Source organism: Pseudophryne corroboree, chromosome 4, assembly GCF_028390025.1.
Source record: "Pseudophryne corroboree isolate aPseCor3 chromosome 4, aPseCor3.hap2, whole genome shotgun sequence".
In the NCBI taxonomy this organism is placed as follows: Eukaryota; Metazoa; Chordata; class Amphibia; order Anura; family Myobatrachidae; genus Pseudophryne; species Pseudophryne corroboree.
In genome coordinates this window covers 504534313-504557429 of record NC_086447.1, presented here as the reverse complement: position 1 = coordinate 504557429, position 23117 = coordinate 504534313, and the positions used below count along the sequence as shown (strand labels likewise).

Here is a 23117-nt window from a genome sequence, read left to right as displayed (position 1 = left end):
TTGTATTAGTGATTCCACTTTTCCTCAGTCTAGTGGTGCTCCTGAAATGACTAATATAGTATGTGAAAGAAGCACAACAAATTCCTAGTCTATTACCTTTCGTACAAAGAGGGATTTTCTTGTGTTAGGTCTGTTAAGCTTTTGGACATTCATTCCATATACAGTATTCCAGACTTTTCATTTTCCCATATCTAGATTGTTTTCCTGGATTTTGTATTAATCTATGTATTTTCCAGCGCTTTAAGTCCTACTTCATATATTATATAGTGTTTTGTTTCAGCAGTTTAATATTTGCAATAGTTTGACTGAAGTAGCAAGGTTTAATTGCTTCATCTACTGGAAATATACTTTTCTGGCCACACCTGTAAAAAAATAATGTTAAGAATACCACCCATTCGATAAAATACTTTAAATAAAAACTCCCTCACATGTTCCCACATTTTACAATTTATTGCTTGTGTGAGAAGGCATTGAATGGGAGCAGCATTTGGAAGGCATGCTTTTCCTTATAGTGCTAATGGGAGATCCTGGGGGTGGCTCCCAGGTAAGCTAGCCCTCTGTCTGGATGCATTTTAGTATAAGCCTTTATCATGAGGCCTTACTGTAGACAAACCAGATGGCCCTATGTGGGCACTGCCATTATGTAGTGTTAGGACTGCTGATATCGGAGAACCCTTGATGCAGCCAGCAGCTAAACATGTCTTTGCAAACGCATGTGACCAATTTCTCTGAAATTCTATTACCATAGGTGATCTACAGTATTTGTGAGAATGTGCAGTTTGTCAGGTTCTGGCAGTTCATTAACTATGTGCCAGTGGCCATCTGTCTAGAATGCACCTTTTGCTCCAGAGTTTCACAGTGGGGTTAAGATCTGGGATCTGAGATGGGCAGGCAATCTGGTTACTGCAATTTCTGCATAGCAGTCCAGCATCGCCCTACAATGTGCAACCTACAATGATCCCCTATTCAAATTTGGCTAGCTCCTTCCGGGATGCCATTTCATTAGTAAATGATCTAATCAGTGCCCATCTACCCATTTTATACCGTCACAAACACATGTCTGTTGCAATAGCACACCATTTCACTTGTGGGAGGGGGTGTCCAATCACTTTTGTCTACATAATGTGTATGAACCAGCACAACCTGCACAGATCCCACACACAGACATAAATCTCCCTGCACAGATCTGCCTAGCTCATAAAATAAAATCCTACTGTACTTAGATCTCCCTCTAGCACAGAACAACTGAGAGGTGGAACTTCCATTGGGGCAGAAGGTGCATTGCATCAGGGCCTCTGGAGACTAAAGTGCCCACTGCTGCCCAAACCAGCAATGAGAATTCCCCTGGGCCACCACACAACCATTTTGAGCAAAGTCAGATGTATGAGGAACCTGCCCTTTACCTCAGGAAGGCGGGGTTGATCTTGTGTGATGCAGCCACATCAGTTTGCTATCTGAGTCGGACTGATAGGGAAGTCCTGCTGTCTTTCAGCGCTGATGATCACAGATGTGTAATGCCTCTAATTCACAGAGCTGTGAATTCAGCTGTCTGTGAATTAAAGGCAGCTCATGGCTGGTGTAATAGGTGCTGTCAAACCCTGCTTGACTGAGTGCCAAACTTAGGAAAGCACAGGAGATGGGGCCTCTCTCACAGACAGGGCAGTGTCCACTGTTTTCCCACTGTTGGGAATGATATATGTGCAGGTGTTGATATTGCAGAGTTATATAGGCACAACACCAGTGGATGACTCAAACTATGAAAGGCCCAGTTACTTAACCAGTTGTGTTTGCTTATTGATAGACAGCAGCTACAGCTAGTGATGGAGCAGAGCTGGAGAGGATCAGGGTTTCATGCAGCTCACCACTATACAGCAAATGGGTAGTTGTGCAGGGATGCTGGAACAGCTTTAAGGCAGGTGTTAACGAAATTTCTCTTAGGAGCTAAGTGGGAGACTGCTGTTTCCCACCGTGTCACTACATAGACTTGTACACTAAAGAAATAAAAAAAAATTAGCTGGCCCCTGCACATTCCCAATAGTGATCTTGGTGAAATTCTTGGGATATAGTATTAGGCCCACCTGGAGGACAGGAAACTGGAGTCTGTCACACTTCAACACCCACCACCATGAAGGTACATCCCCCCCAGGACTGTGTGATTGCATTCCTGTCACCCTCTCCCTGTTACCCATTGCCTCTCCCTGTCACTCTGCGCCTCTCTCGGCCACCCTCTACTTCTCTCTGTCATCCTCTGCCTCTCCCTGTCACCCACTGGCATGTGGCATATTATGAAGCTGTGGTGGGTCAGAGTAAAAGGGCCCACTCACAAGTACCACTACTGGCACAAACCCCCCTCACACAGATCTCCTCCTAGCACAGAAAATCCCCCTCATACAGATCTACCACTAGCATATAAATTCACAAAAGATTTCTCCCTACATAAATCTCCCCCTAGCAGAGAAGACCCCCACCCCTTACACAGAAGGGGTCAGGCCTGGATAGTAATGAGGTGCCAGCTACTGCAGTCTGCAGGGAAACCCCCTATACTGTTACACAATGGATTAGAAGCCCCCAGACAGTGTCCTGTTGACCACAGTGGACCCTCCTTAATTTGCTATCCTTCATATGGTTCCTCTGCATATTCATAGAAACGGGTTCAGTATGATTTATCGATGGATGAGATGCCGGCAGTCAGAATACAGACAGCGGCATCCCAGCCATCAGAATCACAACAAGCCCCTCTAAAGTACCCTAACCCTTCTCTGTCCCCTACCCTAACCCTAACCCTCCCTTGGTGCATAAACCTAACCCTCCTCGGTGGTGCCTAATTCTAACCCTGCCAGGTGGTGCCTAACCCCCCCTTCCCTGCTGCCTAAACCCAAACCTTCCCGCTTGATGCCTAACCCTAACCTCCCCTTCTATGTGCCTAAACCTAACCCTCCCTCCCCGATCCCTAACCCTAACCTTCCCGGCCCTGCAGCCTAACTCTAACACCTACCTTCTCCTGTCTGATCCTAACCTCCCCTCCCCCCAAAGGCATGCCGGTATCCTGAACGGCGTATGTATGTGGACACCGGGTTTGCATCCTCCTTCGGGATCCCGACATCGGTATATCGACCGCAGGGATCCCGTCTGTCTGGAAGCTAACTACTTCCCATAGATACATAGAATTTGATGGCAGATAAGAACCACTAGGCCTATCTCGTCTGCCCCCTTTTTTTTTTTACCATATGTTGACCTCAATTTACAATTATAAATATCTTCTTTATATTATTCTTATACTTTTTATAGCCAAAACTTTGGCGTCTGTAAGGAAGTATGACAGGCGTTGATCTGCAGCCACTGCCTACCCTGTCTGCACATTAATGTACCTAAGTTTAACTACCTTTTATAACACTAGGTGTATGGTCAGATTAATGGTTTCTGGATCTGCCAGGCAAGGCAAATACCCTTTGTCCAACTGTAATGCCTGAGGATATTATGTTTACTAATATAATCTTCATTGAGAAATGACCAATAATATTCAAACAATCTATTGTAGAAGATACAGTATATAATCTCTGATAATACATCATGTTGATGAATGTTGAAAAAAGACATATACTGTGTAATGGCATCAGTAGAAGAGACTTTTACATAAATTGTATAAACAAAAATTAGCTTCACTTGTATATTATCAGTACAAATAAACAGTACAATTACAAATGGCACTTTTAGTTTATTGACACAATGCCAAATTTAGATCCCGAAGGATCTGCTGCTCATGACTCAAAGCAAAGTACCCCATTGGTCACACAGCACTGGATCACATATATATGCAGGAGGAGTTTATTTATATCAGACGCCTCATGCTGCATTACCATAGTAGTGCAACACTGTTGCTACATCCAAGTAAGAAGCAACAATGCCACCTCCAACCACATCTGAATTATGGGCCTAATTCAGACCTGATCGCTGCAGTGGCAGTGATCGTAGCCTGAAGCCATTTGAGCAGTGCGCGTGCGCATCGACCGCACTGTGCGTTTGCACACAACCTGATTGACAGACAGAGACGGTCACGGGGCGGGAAGAGGAGTGCCAATGGCATTAGAATGCCATTGGTGGGGCGCAGTCCGGACAACGCAGTCATGTCCGGACCATTGCGTGGGCAGCCCGTGGCAGCTGCATGACGTCACACACAGCAGCTGTGACCCAGAACGTGGTGGATAGCAGCCTGCCAGTGCAGCTAGGCTTCGCAGGCAGGGAGCTACTTGGCGGGTGCAAAAGCATCGCCACCATGCAATGCTTTTGCATACATGCGGGGGAGAGGGGTAGGGCCTGACATGTGGTGCGGACTAGTTCTGTGCTGGGCGTAAACCTGCATGTAAGAGAATCTGGGCCTAATTCAGGCCTGATCATAGCAGCAAATTTGTTAGCAGTTGGGCAAAACCATGTGCACTGCAGGTGTGGCAGATATTACATTTGCAGAGAGAGTTAGATTTGGGTGGGTTATATTGTTTCTGGGCAGGGTAAATACTGGCTGCTTTATTTTTACACTGCAATTTAGATTTCAGTTTTAACACACCCTACCCAAATCTAACTCTCGCTGCACATGTTATATCTGCCCCCTCCCCTCCCCCTGCAGTGTACATGGTTTTGCCCATCTCCTAAAAAATTTGCTGCTACGATCAGGTCTGAATTAGGCCCTCTGATCGTAGATGTGCTAAACTTCCTGAAAGTCCACAGAAACTTACATTTTAATTGATAGTTTGGGTGTGTAATTTAAGCATACTTATACCTAGTGTCAGACTGGGACATGAAGGGCCCACCGGGGGAAGGCAGTGGTAGGGGCCCACATATAAGGGTGTGGCCAGTATCCAGAAGGGGTGTAGCCAGCCACCATATTGGTTTGGCTAACCATTAGAGAATTCATTGGCTGGGACCCTTGATAAATATATATAGTAAATACTGCTAGTACATACATGACAATGACCAGATTAATAATATCAATGCAATGTAGAAAATAGGCCACAGTACTGTGCAGTATAAGGTTACATATGTATATGTATATAAGTGCACAGTCTGGAACCTGATCCGGGGGGGGGGGGGCAGTGGGGCCCACCGGGGGTTTATCCTGTACCCCTGTGGGTAAGTCCATCCCTGCTTATACCTATCACTTGTAAGCATACTATAATGTTATCACAGTAATAAATTTTTAAACTCCAATAAAGCAACAGGAGGGGGAAAATATTTTTCTTAAATGAACCTCTCAATATAGGGAAACAAATTTCTAGATTTGTGTGCATTTCTGTGTGTAGCATTTAATGCCACAATTTATTCTACTGTTATGCGCATGTTGCAATGATACATATTGACATATTTGTTTTAAATAAATGTCAATATAACAGTTTGTTTTCTGTTTTAGGTTATTTATGTATCCAGAAATCCAAAAGATGTAGTGGTGTCATTTTATTACTTCCACAAACTTATCGTCAAATACCATAACACAGCAATCACTTGGGAAGCATTCTTTGACCGCTATGTGGCAGGAAAAGGTATCCTATCACCGACACCTTTACAATACATTTGAAGCTTTATTCTGTCAAATGATCATTAACTAAAACCACTTTAATGAATCTTACCAGAAACAATAATAATATTAAAAAAAATAGGGAAATTACAGTACATGAGCCTAAATGAAGTGTAGTCAGAAAGATGGGAATGGTGATTTGCAACCATTTAGGAAATAATGGCACAAACATTGCCATTGCTGGTTTACTAACATTGCTGGTTTACAACATTGCTGGTTTACTAACCAATATGGACAAATAGGTTCATCTAAATGATCACAAGAATCCTCTTTGTCTGTGATAAATCTATCTACTAGCCTATTTTACAAGCCATCAAAAGTAATAATCATTGCCTCTACATATTGTGGTGAGTTGAAATGTCTTTTTGGGCCAATTTATCATTAGTCAGACGTCTGAACATATTGTGCAAAAAGAGCCACCCTAGAGAAGGCTGAAAAAATAAACTGACAGCTTATACAAGCTTTCTGCTTCCAGGTCCCAAGTGACCAATGTATGTACAAGCACTGGTTAATTAAATGGAGCCTAAGGAACCCTCTACAATAGGTGGGGTACTGTAGCCTATAGGCCAAAGTGAGTAATGCCATCTAAAGCATCATCTAGTTTTACCAAGCTCCACAAAGCTATAGGGAATTTTTATTATTTATTATTATTATCCTTTATTTATATGGCGCCACAAGGGATCCGCAGCTCCCATTACACAGTACATAATAAAATGAGCAAACATGAAAACCGCACTTACAGTACAGGACAAAATAGGACAGGTATAGAAAACCCGGGGGTTAGGTGCCATCAAAGGGAGTATGGAGTATAAGATAGTGTAAGTAAGAAAAGGAAAGGCACATGAGGAAAGAAGTCCCTGCTCTTGCGAGCTTACAATCTAAAAGGTGAGGAGCTAACAGACCAGAGTGACACAGACGGGGTAGACAGTGAGCATAGACAAGAGGGTTAGGAGGAGAGTTGACTGGGTTTGGTGAAGAAGTCGGTCTTGAGAGCCCGTTTGAAGTTTTGTAGAGAGGTGGAGAGTCGGATGGGGAGAGGTAAAGCATTCCAGAGATAGGGAGCAGCACGTGCAAAATCTTGTAGGTAGGAGTGGGAGGAGGTAATTAGTTGGCAGGAGAGATGGCGTGCATGAGCAAAGAGAAGAGGACAGGTGGGAATGTAAAGAGAGATAAGGTCAGAGATGTAAGAGGGAGAAGAGTGGGTGAGGGCTTTGTAGGTGAGTGTGAGAAGCTTGAATTGGATTCTGAATGGGAAGGGGAGCCAGTGTAGGTCCTGCAAGAGAGGGGATGTGGATGTAGTACATTTGGTGCGAAAGATGAGACGGGCATTGAGGGAGGCCAGATAGGAGGAGATTGCAGTAGTCTAATCTGGAGATGACCAGTGAGTGAATGAGAGTCTTAGTAGCATCCTGGGTGAGAAAGGGTCTGATCCTGGAGATGTTTTTGAGGTGGAAATGGCAGGTTTTTGAGAGGTACTGAATGTGTGGTTTGAAGGAGAGGGAGGAGTCAAGGATTACTCCAAGACATCACACTTGGGGGCTAGAGGAGATAGTTGTGCCATCAATGGATAATGAAATTGTGGGAGGTGAGGTTATGTGGGAGGGAGGGAAGATGATCAGCTCAGTCTGAGACATGTTAAGTTTAAGAAAGCGCTGGGACATCCAGGAGGATATAGCAGAGACAGTTGGAGATACGAGTTAGGATAGAAAGGGAGAGGTCAGGGCAGGAAAGGTAGATTTGAGTATCATCAGCGTAGAGATGATATTTCAAGTCAAAAGAGCTAATGAGCTCACCTAAAGAGAATGTATAGAGAGAGAAAATGAGAGGCCCAAGAACAGAAACTTGGGGGACACCTACTGGTAGAGGAAGTGGGGGGGAGGTGGAGTCATGAGAAGAGACAGAGAAGGAACAGTCAGAAAGGTAGGAGGACAGTCAGGAGAGAGCAGTATCACGCAAACCAAGGGAGTAAAGGATTTGCAGGAGGAGAGGGTGGTCTACAGTGTCAAAAGCAGCAGAAAGGTCCTGGAGAATAATCAGAGAGTAGTGGCCCCTGGATTTCGCAGCAAGAAGGTCATTGCAGACTTTTTTGAGGGCAGTTTCAGTGGAGTCTATAAAAAACAGGTGATCTCAACTTGCGCTTACAATAGAACAGTGACTGCCAGTGATATCGATACAGAGCCTTCACCAAAGAGCCCAAAACACATACATAAATTAGGAAATGATATCACACGGCGCTACCATTCAGGATATGCATATAAATATACAACCATTTACATAAATATGATCGTATCTTTAAGACCTCCAGTGTCTGAAATTCAGAAGGAGAACAAATAATGGTGCAGTACAATAGACAGAATGAACAAATAATGGATTTTATTGGCCCCACTCACAATTGAGCAAATGGATTATTTGCATATCATCCTCATATGGCATAATATCTTCAATCTTTAAGTCGTCTTCTTTATAACTAAAACTTTAAATGAATATATATAGTGCAATACTGTTTTTTTAAAACCACGTATTTAATAACAAAATGCACTCACATAGATAAAAACAAAGTATGCATATCACCAATACTGGATAATCTCCCTATGGAGCACCATACGATCCAAATTGACACTAGATGTTTATGGTCAGAAGAAGGTCCCTCTAGGGCTCCGGAAACCATAGAAAGAAAGTCCCTCTAAATGCTGGATACCGCCGGTACTGCCACTGGATAAGTCCAAAAAGGAATCCCTGCTGCTTAACCGCGTTTTCGGACATCAATGTCCTTCCTCAGAAGCATAAGGGACATGCTGTGTGTGTCTCTATTTATACCCTGTCTCATTACTTTCAAAATTAGCGCCTCCTGACGCTTCCATCGGCATCGCCGTCATAACCGGAAGTGCGTCACCGGAAGTGACGTCTATGCGTTCCACACGTGATCATCTTCTTCCTGTTTGCGTTCCACTGCCTGTATCTCGGCGGTTCTCAATGAGACAATAATAGAAACATATTTAAAACATTACAAACATGATTTCTTTTATAATTAATTATTAGATAACAGTACCAAAAAGGGATAATGAGAGTATAGTGGAGAGAAAAATAAGAAAATGTCATATATATACACACAAGGAAAAGTTCATAAATGATTTCATTGGAGAAATGTAGAAGAGGCTTACAACAATTTACAGGAACCATTTTAGCTCAAAGTCGCTATTTAACCCCTGCGGCATCAAGGTTCCTAGATTGTGTATCCAGCGCATCTCTGACCTGGCTAGATGGGTATCCACATCCCTATCCCGCCAGGTAGGAGTTATACACTGGATACCCCAGAACGACTTGATGCCACAAGGGTCACATCCATGAACTTTTTTTAAATGCATAGATAGAGAGTGCGATTCTAGTCCCTTTCTAATATTGTACAGATGTTCAGAGAGCCTTACTTTGAGGCACCTAGTGGTTTTACCGATATATATCAGACCACAATGACACTCTATTCCATATATTATATTTTTAGAATTACACGTTATGAATTCATTGATTTTATACTTCACGTCCTTCACTGTAAATTCTTTAATTTTACTTGCACCTTTTGTAACTCTGCACATGTTACACATGGCACATCTATAGAACCCCTGGGAGCGTATACTGCTCCTTTTGGATGGTTCTATAGCACTATGCACCAGTTTATCTTTAAGTGTGTCAGATCTTCTATATATAAAAATCGGTTTCTCAGGTAGGGTCATACCAATACTAGGATCCTTTTTGATGACCTTCCAGTGTTTCTTAAAAGTTTGTTCTATTGCCTTGTGTTGTGCATTAAACTCTGATATGAAAGCCCATTGAATATTATATTTTTTCTTAATGGCCTTATCTTTACTTTTAACAACCAGACTATCCCTATCTACAAAATCATCTTTTTGACGAGCCTCTATAAGGAGCTTTTTATTATACCCTTTATCTTTGAAACGTTTAGTCATTTCCTCAATTTCTAAGTTGTATATTTCTTTTTCTGTACAATTACGTTTTGTTCTTAAGAACTGACTATAGGGTATACTATCAAGCCAATTTCTATGATATTTACTTGTATTTTAATGAAACTTTTGAATCTGTAGGTTTACGGTATAGTCAGATATGTACCTTATTATCCTTAATATAAATGCGTAGATACAGAAAAACTATATCATTATAACTTTTGGTAATGGTAAGACTAATGTTGAAATTATTTACCCCCAGAGAGTCACAAAAAGAGTTTAATTGATCCATATCTCCACTCCAGATAAACAATAAGTCATCAATGTACCGACGCCAGAGCACCAGGCCCGCCCCCATCTCGCCATCATGCCATACTGTAAGATCCTCCCAGTACGCCATGTTTACAGCGTCGGTACATTGATGACTTATTGTTTATCTGGAGTGGAGATATGGATCAATTAAACTCTTTTTGTGACTCTCTGGGGGTAAATAATTTCAACATTAGTCTTACCATTACCAAAAGTTATAATGATATAGTTTTTCTGGATCTACGCATTTATATTAAGGATAATAAGGTACATACCTGACTATACCGTAAACCTACAGATTCAGTTTCATTGAAAATACAAGTCAACATCATAGAAATTGGCTTGATAGTATACCCTATAGTCAGTTCTTAAGAACAAAACGTAATTGTATGGAAAAAGAGATATACGATTTAGAAATTGAGGAAATGACTAACCGTTGCAAAGATAAAGGGTATAATAAAAAACTCCTTATAGAGGCTCGTCAAAAAGTTGATCTTGTAGATAGGGATAGTCTGGTTGTTAAAAGTAAAGATAAGGCCATTAAGAAAAATGATAATATTCAATAGGCTTTCATATCAGAGTTTAATGCACAACACAAGGCAATAGAACAAACTTTTAAGAAACACTGGAAGGTTATCAAAAAGGATCCTATTATTGGTATGACCCTACCTGAGAAACCGATTTTTATAAATAGAAGATCTGAAACACTTAAAGATAAATTGGTGCATAGTGCTATAGAACCATCCAAAAGGAGCAGTATACGCTCCCAGAGGTTCTATAGATGTGCCATGTGTAACATGTGCAGAGTTACAAATGGTGCAAGTAAAATTAAAGAATTTACAGTGAAGGACGTGAAGTATAAAATCAATGAATTCATAACGTGTAATTCTAAAAATATAATATATGGAATAGAGTGTCATTGTGGTCTGATATATATCGGTAAAACCACTAGGTGCCTCAAAGTAAGGCTCTCTGAACATCTGTACAATATTAGAAAGGGACTAGAATCGCACTCTCTATCTATGCATTTAAAAAAGTACATGGATGTGACCCTTGTGGCATCAAGTCGTTCTGGGGTATCCAGTGTATAAGTCCTACCAGGAGGGATAGGGATGTGGATACCCGTCTAGCCAGGTCGGAGATGCGCTGGATACACAATCTAGGAACCTTGATGCCGCAGGGGTTAAATAGCGACTTTGAGCTAAAATGGTTCCTGTAAATTGTTGTAAGCCTCTTCTACATTTCTCCAATGAAATCATTTATGAACTTTTCCTTGTGTGTATATATATGACATTTTCTTATTTTTCTCTCCACTATACTCTCATTATCCCTTTTTGGTACTGTTATCAAATAATTAATTATAAAAGAAATCATGTTTGTAATGTTTTAAATATGTTTCTATTGATGTCTCATTGAGAACCGCCGAGATACAGGCGGTGGAACGCAAACAGGAAGAAGATGATCGCGTGTGGAACGCATAGACGTCACTTCCGGTGATGCACTTCCAGTTATGACGGCGATGCCGATGGAAGCGTCAGGAGGCGCTAATTTTGAAAGTAATGAGACAGGGTATAAATAGAGACACACACAGCATGTCCCTTATGCTTCTGAGGAAGGACATTGATGTCCGAAAACGCGGTTAAGCAGCAGGGATTCCTTTTTGGACTTATCCAGTGGCAGCACCGGCGGTATCCAGCATTTAGAGGGACTTTCTTTCTATGGTTTCCGGAGCCCTAGAAGGACCTTCTTCTGACCATAAACATCTAGTGTCAATTTGGATCGTATCGTGCTCCATGGGGAGATTATCCAATATTGGTGATATGCATACTTTGTTTTTATCTATGTGAGTGCATTTTGTTATTAAATACGTAGTTTTAAAAAACAGTATTGCACTATATATATTCATTTAAAGTTTTAGTTATAAAGAAGACGACTTAAAGATTGAAGATATTATGCCACATGAGGATGATATGCAAATAATCTATTTGCTCAATTGTGAGTGGGACCAATAAAATCCATTATTTGTTCATTCTGTCTATTGTACTGCACCATTATTTGTTCTCCTTCTGAATTTCAGACACTGGAGGTCTTAAAGATACGAACATATTTATGTAAATGGTTGTATATTTATATGCATATCCTGAATGGTAGCGCCGTGTGATATCATTTCCTAATTTATGTATGAGTTTCAGTGGAGTGCAGAGGATGGAAACCAGACTGGAAAGGGTCAAGCAGTGAGTGGGAAGAAAGAAAGACAGTGAGACGGTTGTAGACAATATGCTCAAGGAGTCTGGAGGCAAAAGGGAGAAGAGAGATGGGTCAGTAGTTGGAGAGATTGGTTGGATCAAGGGTAGGTTTTTTAAGAATAGGGGAGACCAGTGCATGCTTGAAGGCAGAAAGGACAGTGCCTGACGAGAGTGAGAGATTGAGTAGATGGGCAAGCTGGGAACAGGCAGAAGAAGAGAGGAAGCGGAGAAGGCGGGAGGGAATAGGGTCAAGTGGAGAGGTGGAGGGGGGGGTGAGGATCGGATGAGCACCATGACTTCCTCTCCAGATACAGGGAAGAAAGATGTCAGAGTTGGTAGGAGGGAAAGAGAGGGGGGGTTGATAAATGGAGGAGGGAGGTTGCTCAAGTTCTGGTGGGATGTTATGTCCTGACGAATTGAGTCAATTTTGGATGTGAAGTAGGTGGCAAAGTCAAGAGCAGAAAGCAAAGAGGGGAGTTAAGGCGGGGGTGGGCAGAGGAGTGAGTTGACAGTGGCAAAGAGGCGCCTGGGTTTTAGGATTGGGAGGAGATGAGGTTTTTGAAGTAAGATTGTTTTGAGAGTGTTAGTGCAGCAAAGTAGGATGAGAGCATAAATTTGTAGTGGAGGAATCGGCCTTTTTGCGCAATTTCCTCCACTGATGTTCATTGGTACGTGAGCATTTTTGCAGATATCTGGTGCATTTGGTGTGCCAGGGTTGAGGTGTCAATCTGCGAGGGTGAATAGTGGTTGGTGGGGTGACAGAGTCAAGAGCAGAGGTAAGGGATGCATTGTAAAGGGAAGTAGCTTGTTCAGGGCAGGAAAGAGAGAATAGGAGTGAGCAGCAAGTCAAACAGGGAAGGTATGGAAGTGATGTCAATAGCCTCAATGTTACACTTAGTGATGGTAGTCTTAGGTGGTAAAGAAGGAGAAGCAGATAGAGATTGGTTAAAAGTGAGCAGGTGATGGTCAGAGAAGGAACAGGGAGTTGGAGAAATCAGAAAGATCACAATGGTGAGTGAAAACTAGATCCAGTGAGCTTCAACTCACATGGGAGGGGGGAGGAGGTCCACTGGGAGAGACCAAGAGTAGAGGTGAGGTTAAGGAGTTTAGAGGCAGGTGATTTTGTGGGGTTAGCGATAGGGATGTTGAAATCACCTAGGATAATGGAGGGAATGTCAGAAGAGAGAAAGTGAGGCAACCAGGAAGCAAAGTTGTCAAGGAATTTGGAGGGCATGCCAGGGGGGCAGTAAATGACAGCTACTCGAAGATTAACAGGTTGGAAGAGGCGTATGGCATGGACCTCCAATGTAGAGAATGTAAGGGATGGTTTTGGTGTTATGAGTTGGTATAATTAGCTAGAGGGTAGTAGGAGCTCAACACCACCACCGTGGCAACCCCCAGGTCGGGGTGTGTGTGAGAATGTGAGGCTCCCAGCAGAGAGAGCAGCGGGAGAAACTGTGCCAGAGGGAGTAATCCAGGTTTCAGTGATGGCTAGGAGATGCAAGGAATTTGAGATGAAAAGGTCATGGGTAGGGACCAGTTTATTACAGACAGATCTGGCATTCCAGAGGGCACAGGAGAGAGGGAGAGAGTCTAAGGGAGTGATGTGAATGAGATTGAGATGGATTTAGAAGACGGGAATACAGAGGGTGTAGTGAGGGTGCTGACTCCTGGGCTAGGAAGGGACGCTGCAGCAGTTGAGCATGGAGGGAGTAAAGTGTGGTACAGAGTGGTATGAGGTGAGGTAGGTAGAGAAGGAAGGGAGCAGGGCAGAGTGGTGGACGATTGGGCGCAAGGTAGTGGAAGTGAGGCAGTGGAGTGGATGAAAGACAAAGGAGGGGAGAGAGGAGGAAATGTAAGAGACTAGGGGACAAGGATAGAGGTGGGAGCAGGGGACAGAGAAAAGGATAGGGCAGACAAGGATTATTGGGGGGTGACAGTGAACGGCTAGACATGCTGTAGTGTAGAGGAGGTAAATAGTATGATAAATTTGGAAATAGAAGTGGTGGATGTAAGATGAACAGAGCAGTAGGATAGCAGAAATACAGGTGAAAGTACACTGTTGGAAGTGTTTAGTGGCAGTAATTTGGTTACAGCAGAAAGATTTTGTGGTTGCAGAAATTGAAGTAGAAGGAGGTGTTAGAAATGAGAAGACATGAGAGGGTTAGCAAGAAGCAAAGGTAATTTGGTCTGGATTTGCAGGTGTGTAAAGATAAAATTATATAGGTTCAGCATGTACATGAACATGTTTGTGAATACTGCAAATAAGCATACAAGTAACTGAAGGAGAAATTAAAAGTTGTAAGTGTGTTATAAAAAACATGGACATACAGTGCTTATTGTCCAGGTTATACAAACAGGCGTTGTTAGGTGTGATAAGAAGATGAACTCACAATTGTCCCAAAGAAGATCTTTGTGGTCCTGATTATGGATGGAAACTTGATCTTACATATGATCCTCTCTGCAAACGGGTTGCATAGTGTTCACAGAGTAAAAGCTGGACGGTGATAAATTTGCATATACAGTTGATATTGATAAGTAGTTCATCTGTTTTTGTTTGTGTTGTTTGTGGTTTTCTCTCAGTGTTTTGTCCAGTTTAAATCCAGGCTTTGATATTAAAATTATATATATTCTCCCTTTGAGCCTACTCCCTTAGAGTCATACACCCTGTATCAATCAGCCAGGCTTAATCAGCCAACTATACTCTAATATGAACTAACATTAACATGTGTAAGGTATAGGTTCACTGATTAAAACCCCACCCATTGCCCAACACCCACTGGTGGGCAATAAAAGCTAAAACAAACACATAATGATATGGGAGGAGGACATCCCAAATTCCCCAAATATCTAACAATTAAACAACCTAAATTCTGCTTATAACAATAACTCCAGATTACCTAGGCAAAACAGACAGTACAATGCAATAGTATCCTAGTTCACTGTGCAGCTGGTGAGAGTTGTAGTAATTGTTTTGATTACCTGTAGGTGAGAGAATAAGATGTTAGGGTGAGATCGCAGTCCTTTGCCTACTTTTGTGTTTATTAAGAGGAGGAGCACCGCAGCAACTACCGCCTTGGTAAATGGCCCCAAGGCTAAAATGTGCAGCAACCCTCTGAAAATGGCAGTTTTGACAGGATTGACTTTAGTATAATATATAGGCCCCTTAGTATTATACAAGTTTGTCAGCTGCCACACTACTAGATATTCACTTATGAATAGAACTATATGTATACATATATATATATATATATATATATATATGTATATATATATAGTTTACAAGTGGTGCAAGTAGCGCTACAACCTAACAATCAATGAATACTCAAAATAAGTGACAAATAATATAACTGTTGGATGCCCAAATGCCGTGGCTGTCCAATGAAAGCACTCCAAAGTTGTATGGTGTGGCAGCAACCCGATCTCAAAATGTCCAGATTCCAAAAAGACAATATAGCTAATGTTCATAAATAGTAGATCAGTCGCACCTTCAGTGCTTCACAAATAAGGTGACGAGGTGGTGGAGAACAGAGGACACCATCTAGGGCCGTAAATCTGGGGACGCTCCTGCATCCTGCAAAGCATGCGCAACAGATTTACCTGAGGGGGAAATACTTGCAACAGGATGAAACGCGTTGAGTAGATGACCTCTGGGTCTCCATCCTGCTATGCAGTATGAAGATAAGAATTTCTATTTTTAAAAATTGTACAAGTCCAATTTACTGTTTTATCAAGCGCCTAAACCTGACTAAAGTAATGGGCGCGATCGTAAAGAGATCCGTTTAATCGCCTAAACGGGTCTCGTTACATACATTTCAGCTCGCTACTCTGGGGGTAGTGAGCTGAAATTAAGTTGTCGTGCCCATTGGCAGTAACATTAGAATACCGCCGGTGGGCACGATAGCGACCAGGAGGGGGGAGCTGACCTTTGAATCCTGCCCCTTATTTGGCCATTATTACAATATTTGGTGACTCGTAGTTTGATCATGTCAGGGGCTGGTACACCCACAAGGATGAATAGAATTGTTTTTATTATATGAAGCGATGATAAAGGTAATGAACTGTGTATTAAAACTATAATATTGGCCTTTATTACAGTATTTGTTGGCTCATGGTTTGATCATGTCAGGGGCTGGTACACCCACAAGGAGGAATTTAATTGTCTGCTTTTATCATATGAGGAAATGATCAAGGTAAGGAAGGGTGTATTAAATTATAATATAAATCAAACATATGTACTGGTGCACAAAGATTACAGGGTATGGAATTATAGTGGTTGAAGTAATTTTATTAGTATCCCTAGGACAATTGTATGTTTACATGGAATGTAAATTGTTCTGATTCTGATTCTAAGGGGGAAAATTCAATTGATCACCAAAAAAATTTGCACAAAAAAAATCATGTCGTGATTTATTGCCTGGTGGTGTTAAAATGCAATTAATTGCAGCCCATATTTTCAATTCAATTTTCTCATGAAAAGCATAGGGTACTGTATAAATTCCCTGGTCCATGTGTTTATGCGCTCAATAGTGCTGGCTTTCAGGGCTAATTGAATAAGCCTCCAGGGATCAAGTAGCTGTGATACTTTACTGTGGCTAATTGAATCCCCCCAAATATCTTTGTCCTTTTGTTAATAGAACATTTGACATTTTTACTAGCAATGTGGTGTTTTTCCCAAATCTACTTGTTTCATAAAAAATAATGCACAATTATTGGAAAGCATACAAGCATCACAGAATTGTTAAAATTCAGAACAACCACATTTGAATGTGATTCTAGCATAAAAAAAGACAAGTTTAGTCTACCATGCTCAATGTACACAAACTTTGTTTAATGCAAACAATTATTTAAAAAAGTGTATAAAATTACGGGGGGCGTGGCCTGACGAGTAATGGAGTAGGACGTGCTATCCTAGCTCCCCAGCCGACAACATCCTGAAAACATCCTGGCACCCCCTGTGAGACTGCATAAGTGGCCCTGTGCGGCTCCCTGTAACTCTGCTGCCCGATCTGGACCCCATTCCAAGTGGATCCTGTGATCACTGTACCTGCTGGGAACGAAAGAGGGGCTGAGCTGATCCTGTCCTGCACGAGGCCGGCGCCATCTTGGATCCTGCTGCAGGGGAGCTGTGATACTCGTCTCCCGCCCGGCTCTCCTAGCGTGCCCTGCGGCCGGCGAGGGGATACCGCGGGGGCCCCGTCACCCGCACAACACACCGCTCTGCTCCGCTTCTCTGCCGGACGACCAGGGCGCTTGTCGCGGCCCTGCAGAGCACGGGAGACCGCCGGGCGCCATCTTGCGGTTGGCGGGCCGCGCACACGGAGCTCCGCCACCCGCCCCTGACAGCCCTGTACAAAAAATGGAGCGGCCTATGAGCCGGACAGTAGATACCCCCTCTGCCTGCTACAAAAGCCCTTGTCCCCTGTGAGATACAACACAGGCTGGGCTGACTGTGGGCTTTTCCGGGCGCCATCTTGTGGTTGGCACCAGACTCGGCTCTGCTCCAGTCCACACCTCTCCTGCCAGAAGTTCATTATATGCAGCCTGGGCAGCCAGACCTGACTAGAGGCTGGCAAAGTACACTAAAGCAGATCTGCATTGCTCTGCCTCGTTTATGCAGGTGGGAAGTTGCTTGATCCCCTGATCCTGACCATAACTTCCAAATCTATAGTGCCACACTGTCAGGAACACTGGTCCTTTTATATATATATATCCATCCTGAGTCTATTGGCCCTCACATAGTGAGCCGCTGCCTGCACCCCCTCTCTTGCCTGCACTGCTTTGATTATAATCGGTCATACACGGTGGCATTGTGTTATCCAAAATGGTGAAAGGCCGTCAACAAAACGCGGCGGCAGGCGCAATGGAAAAGTTTATCCGCAACCCCGGTCCCCAACAACAGCGGAGGGAAACTACACAAGATGGGTCTTCGCCCCCTTCTCCTGCACACAGCTCTGCCTCATCAGAACCACCCGATGCTGCGTTACAAAAAGTGTTGGACGCCGTGACAGCAAGCGAGGCCAGCTTGGCTGACAAAATTGGGCAGGTGCAGTCTGATCTCTCCATTATACATCAGGACCTACAACGGGTGAGAGAGAGGGTGGGTGAGGCCGAAACCCGTATCTCCAATGTCGAGGATACTGTCACCCCGCTGGGGCGGCGTACTGACACTTTGGAGTCTCAAATGACTGATGTGCGCAAAAAACTAACGGATATGGAGGGACGCCTACGTCGCAACAATGTCCGTTTCATCGGTCTGCCCGAGAAGGAGGAGGGCTCATCTCCTGAGGAATTTCTAGAGGCGTGGCTTCGGAAGGCATTTGGACCCGATGAATTCTCGCCACATTTCACCATAGAACGAGCTCATAGAGTTCCGATGAGCCCGCTGCCTCCGGGGGCCCCGCCTCGTACCTTCATCGCCAAGTTCCTTCACTTCCGCGACCGGGACACTGTTCTGAAACTTGCTCGCACGAAAGGCCCCCTAAAATGGAACGGGTCGCCAATATCGGTCTTCCCAGACTTTGCGGTGGAGGTGCAGAAAGATAGAGCTCAGTTTCTGCCTGTCAAGCGGAGACTCCGGGAACTTGAACTGCCATACGCCATGCTCTTTCCATCACGATTACGAGTGGTAGCTGATGGTGAGACCAAGTTTTTAGAGGCTCCTCGAGAGGCGATGATGTGGCTGGATAGACGCTTCCCGGCGAGACGGGCCCTTGCTGATTAGTGATTAATTCCTGTGACTATGTGGCAAAAGATTTTATGTACAGGATAAGATTATCTGCATATCTACTGGAGTGATACAGGATGTGGGAAAATGTTTAACTATCTATGCTGTTCCCTGAGGATATGAGGGTAGTAGGGGGGTTAATTACTTACCTGATTTTCTGTCTTGTTATCCTTCTCATACAGGCAATTACTATATTAATAATGCTGGGATATGTCGGGTGGGGGGCCGGGGGAGAGGAGGGATATATCGGCAGTCCGAATATACCTGGTTATATTTGCTCTTAAGTCCCGGGGGGTGACTTTGTATATCTCGCCCCTTTTTCTATCCTATGGGGGCGAATTGGTCTACAGGCTGGGGAAGTTTTGTTTTGTTTGTGTTTTGTTTCCTCTTTCTTAGGGCCATTGTATTTCTGGCTCCACCCAGGGTATAACAAGGTGTGTGCTCTGGGATTGAGCCGGTGTTAGGTTCAGGGATCCAAGTATGCTGCAGGTTGGGAGTAGTATACAGGGTGGGGGGAGGGGGGAAGTTGTAGGCTATGGTTGTTTCTGGTATGGATGGTCGAAATTTGAGTGTGTGTGGCTTACGAATCTACTCATTGAGCGGTGGTGCATTGTTCTTGTATGCAGAGAAGATGGATCTGGCTGGCTGCTGGCTGTAGCCTCTCTTATTATCAAAACGACCCCTCATGGTTGGACTTAGGTTGGTGTCATGGAATGTAAGGGGACTCAATGACAAGATCAAGAGATCCCTTGTGCTTAGACAAATTAAGCAGTATGCCGCTGATGTGATATGTCTTATGGAGACCCACCTGGTGGGCAGCAAGACCCTTGCCCTTAAGAGACCTTGGGTAGGGTGGGCATTCCATTCCACACACACTTCTGCCTCTCGGGGGGTCTCTATCCTTATAAAGAAGACAGTTCCCTTTGTGCTGGAGTCAGTACAAACGGACCCATGGGGAAGATATGTGTTTTTAAAGTGTAAAATCCACTGTACCCCTCTGCTTTTGCTGTCCGTATATGTGCCCCCCCCGTACTCCTCCGATGTCCTGAAAAGGGTTGCAGGATTTATGGCCTTGTCACCGGGTACACCCGTGGTTTGTGTGGGGGATTTCAACAATGTTTTAGATAAAGCGATGAATAGATTCTCCACCAATCCCTCTGGTCCACACTCTGGTAGAAATGATTTCGCTGAGGTTGTGTCGGGACTGGGCCTGGTTGATCCCTGGAGACTGAGACATCCATCTGTTAAACAATATTCATGCTTCTCACATTCTCACTCTTCGTTCTCTAGGATTGACTTGGCCCTTCTCTCGAACGATCTGATTCCTAGGGTCCAGGATAGCAAATATGAGACTAGGGGTATATCGGACCACTCCCCTTTAACATTGACCCTGGACTTTGGCTGCTCTAGAGGCCAGGCAGTGTGGAAGTTTAACCCGTTTTGGCTAGTACATATGGGAGATGGTTCCGATTTGGTGACTGCGTGGCGGGAATTTTTCGAGATAAATAAGGCTGGGCAACCTATCTCTAATTTATGGGATGCGTTCAAGGCCTTTTTGCGGGGAACCCTAATTAAACGAGTGGCTAATTTAAAAACCTTTTTCAGGCACCGGGAGTCCGAGCTAGAGACCTTGAGTGTTGCTGCAGAGGTACAATACTTACAGGATTGCTTGGATAGCTCCAAATCTGCATGGTTGACAGCTCAGGGGGAATGGAAAGAATGTCTAATGGAAAAGACTCAGCATAGACTCCTCTTCTCCTCTCACACCTTCTACGCCTCCGGGGATAGGCCGGGATCATATTTAGCCTCTTTGGCACGAGGTGAGAGATCCGCTAATACCGCGGTTGAAATAGAGGCCTCAGACGGTACCACTGTAGTGCAGACCCCACAGATTGCGTCGGAATTCGTGTCGTACTATAGACGTTTATATAGCTCTAAACTGGACTATACCCCGATGCAATTAGACAATTATTTACAGACTATACAGCTTCCCTTGCTGACTGGTGAGGCGCATGACTTCCTCGAGGCACCTATTTCGCCGGAGGAGATTGTGGATGCGATCAGTGCTGCCCCCAATGGGAAGGCTTCAGGGCCCGATGGCATACCGTCTGAGCTATATGGGCGTCATTTAGATTTTTTTGTCCCCCAATTGCTTGAGCTATATAGTCAAATATTCACACAGGAATCCCTCCCATTATCTATGGCGGAGGCATTGATTATTGTCCTTCCGAAGCCCGATAAGGACCATAGGAAGGTTGATTCTTATAGACCTATCTCCCTTCTACCGACCGATGTCAAAATTCTGGCCAAAATCCTGGCATGTAGATTAAATAAGGTAATTACACAGATCATACACCCAGATCAGACGGGATTTATGCCCAATAAATCAACATCCATTAATCTCAGACGATTATTTACCCATCTCCAGGTCCCCCGTGAGGCACCCTCATCCATAGTAGTATCACTAGACGCCGCTAAGGCCTTTGACTCCGTGGAGTGGGAGTACTTGTGGAGGGTCATGCGCAAGTTCGGTATAGGCCCTAACTTTATCAAATTTGTCCGCCTGATATATTCCTCTCCCCTGGCTAGAGTGACGGTGAATGGCTTTGTATCACATTCCTTTCCGTTGTCCAGAGGCACTCGTCAGGGATGCCCATTGTCCCCTACCCTGTTTGCTATAGCCATTGAACCCCTTGCATGTCTTCTGCGAGCGAACCCTGAGATTATTGGATACACCGTGGGCACCAGGGAGGAGAAAATAGCTCTTTATGCCGATGATATCCTGCTATTTGTGGATCGCTATGCTGAGTCTATGCCTAAGATTTTAGATATCATTAATAAGTTCGGATGTTACTCAGGGCTCCTGATCAATTGGGAGAAATCCTCCATTATTCCGCTTCAAGGTGAGGTCCCTGCCTCCCCATTGGTTGCTCTCCCGCTAAGATGGGTGAATTCCTTTAAGTATCTGGGCATTTGGGTATCCAACGACCCTCATAAATTTACTTCCCTTAATATTACACCGCAAATATCTTATCTTCGCAATAAAGTGAAGGTCTGGGGGAAATTGCCCCTGACGGCTACAGGGAGGGTTAATCTGGTAAAAATGGTTTTTCAACCCAAACTCCTATACATACTCCAACAATCCCCAATATACATCCCCCAGAAAACTTTTAAACAGATAGATGGCTTGATGTCCTCTCTGGTTTGGGCTAGTAAACGGGCACGGTTGAAACTTAATACTCTGACTAGGCCCAAAACCTCAGGGGGGCTGGCTCTTCACAACTTTCGTCTTTATTATTTTGCAGCACAATTAGCACATCTATGGGAATGGGTTAATGAATCTGACACTTCAAGTTTGCATTCTCAGCTGGTATTGCAGGAATATCCAGGTGGTTCACCACTGAGACTGCTTCTCTGTGGAGGTGTCAAAGTGTCGGCACTACCACTCATCAAACAATATATTACTGTTTGGAGACTGGCGCATCGGATATTACAAGGACAGGGCATTGACCCTGACACTCCGCTGGACAATAAATATGGATTGCCAGAGTTGTGTCAGCTTCAAGTTAGGGAGGTGTGGGAACCATGGGGAGTGACTTCACTGGGACACTTATACATTGATGGGTTTTTTAGATCCTTCCAGCAGATTCAACAGGAATTTAACGTCCCCTCAGCGTATTTTTATCGCTTCCTTCAATTGAGACATGCGGTGTCTGCCCAATTCCCCGATGGCCCGCCGGCGCTTACTGATTCCCCGGTCAAATTGCTGTTGCAGACAGTGGGACCCGGCCACTTAGTATCCAAAATATATGGCCGGTTACTTCAAATGCATCATATAGACCCCCTTAGCTCCCTTAAGACCAAGTGGGAATCTGACCTAGGTCCAGTGTCGGATGAGATATGGGAGGGTGCCCTGGGATCGTGCCGGCTTTCAACATCATCTGTCCGATATCAACAAATTCAGTTGTTCGTGCTGCACAGGGTATATTTGTCACCTCTGCGATTGTCACATATAGGGGGATCCCACAGCTCAAAATGTCCCAAATGCGGCACTATGGGAGCAGACTTTTGGCATATGATATGGATATGCCCTCTGGTGTCGAAGTTTTGGGAGGAGGTTATACGTGCCATAGTTGTTACGGGTATCCCCTCTACCGTACTTACACCTATCTCTTGCATATTGGCAACTATAGATGAGGAAACTCTAGACCCGCCCAGTCGACGATATGTTATAAACCTCAGTGCTCTGGCCAAGGTTTGCATAGCCAGATTATGGATGGCTAATGAAGCCCCGGCGCCACAATCCTGGATTG

General features: G+C 43.9%; 1 protein-coding gene across 3 annotated transcripts in view; it reads left to right on the top strand.

Annotated features, from left to right (window-relative positions):
* Positions 1-23117, top strand: part of LOC134909857 (amine sulfotransferase-like) — a 125243-nt gene that overhangs the window by 57618 nt on the left and 44508 nt on the right. For all 3 annotated transcript variants that reach the window (XM_063917184.1, XM_063917185.1, XM_063917186.1), the window contains 2 exons: positions 5402-5531; positions 16176-16270. In XM_063917184.1, the coding sequence (XP_063773254.1) occupies positions 5402-5531; positions 16176-16270 (225 nt within the window). The remainder of the gene's footprint in view (positions 1-5401; positions 5532-16175; positions 16271-23117) is intronic.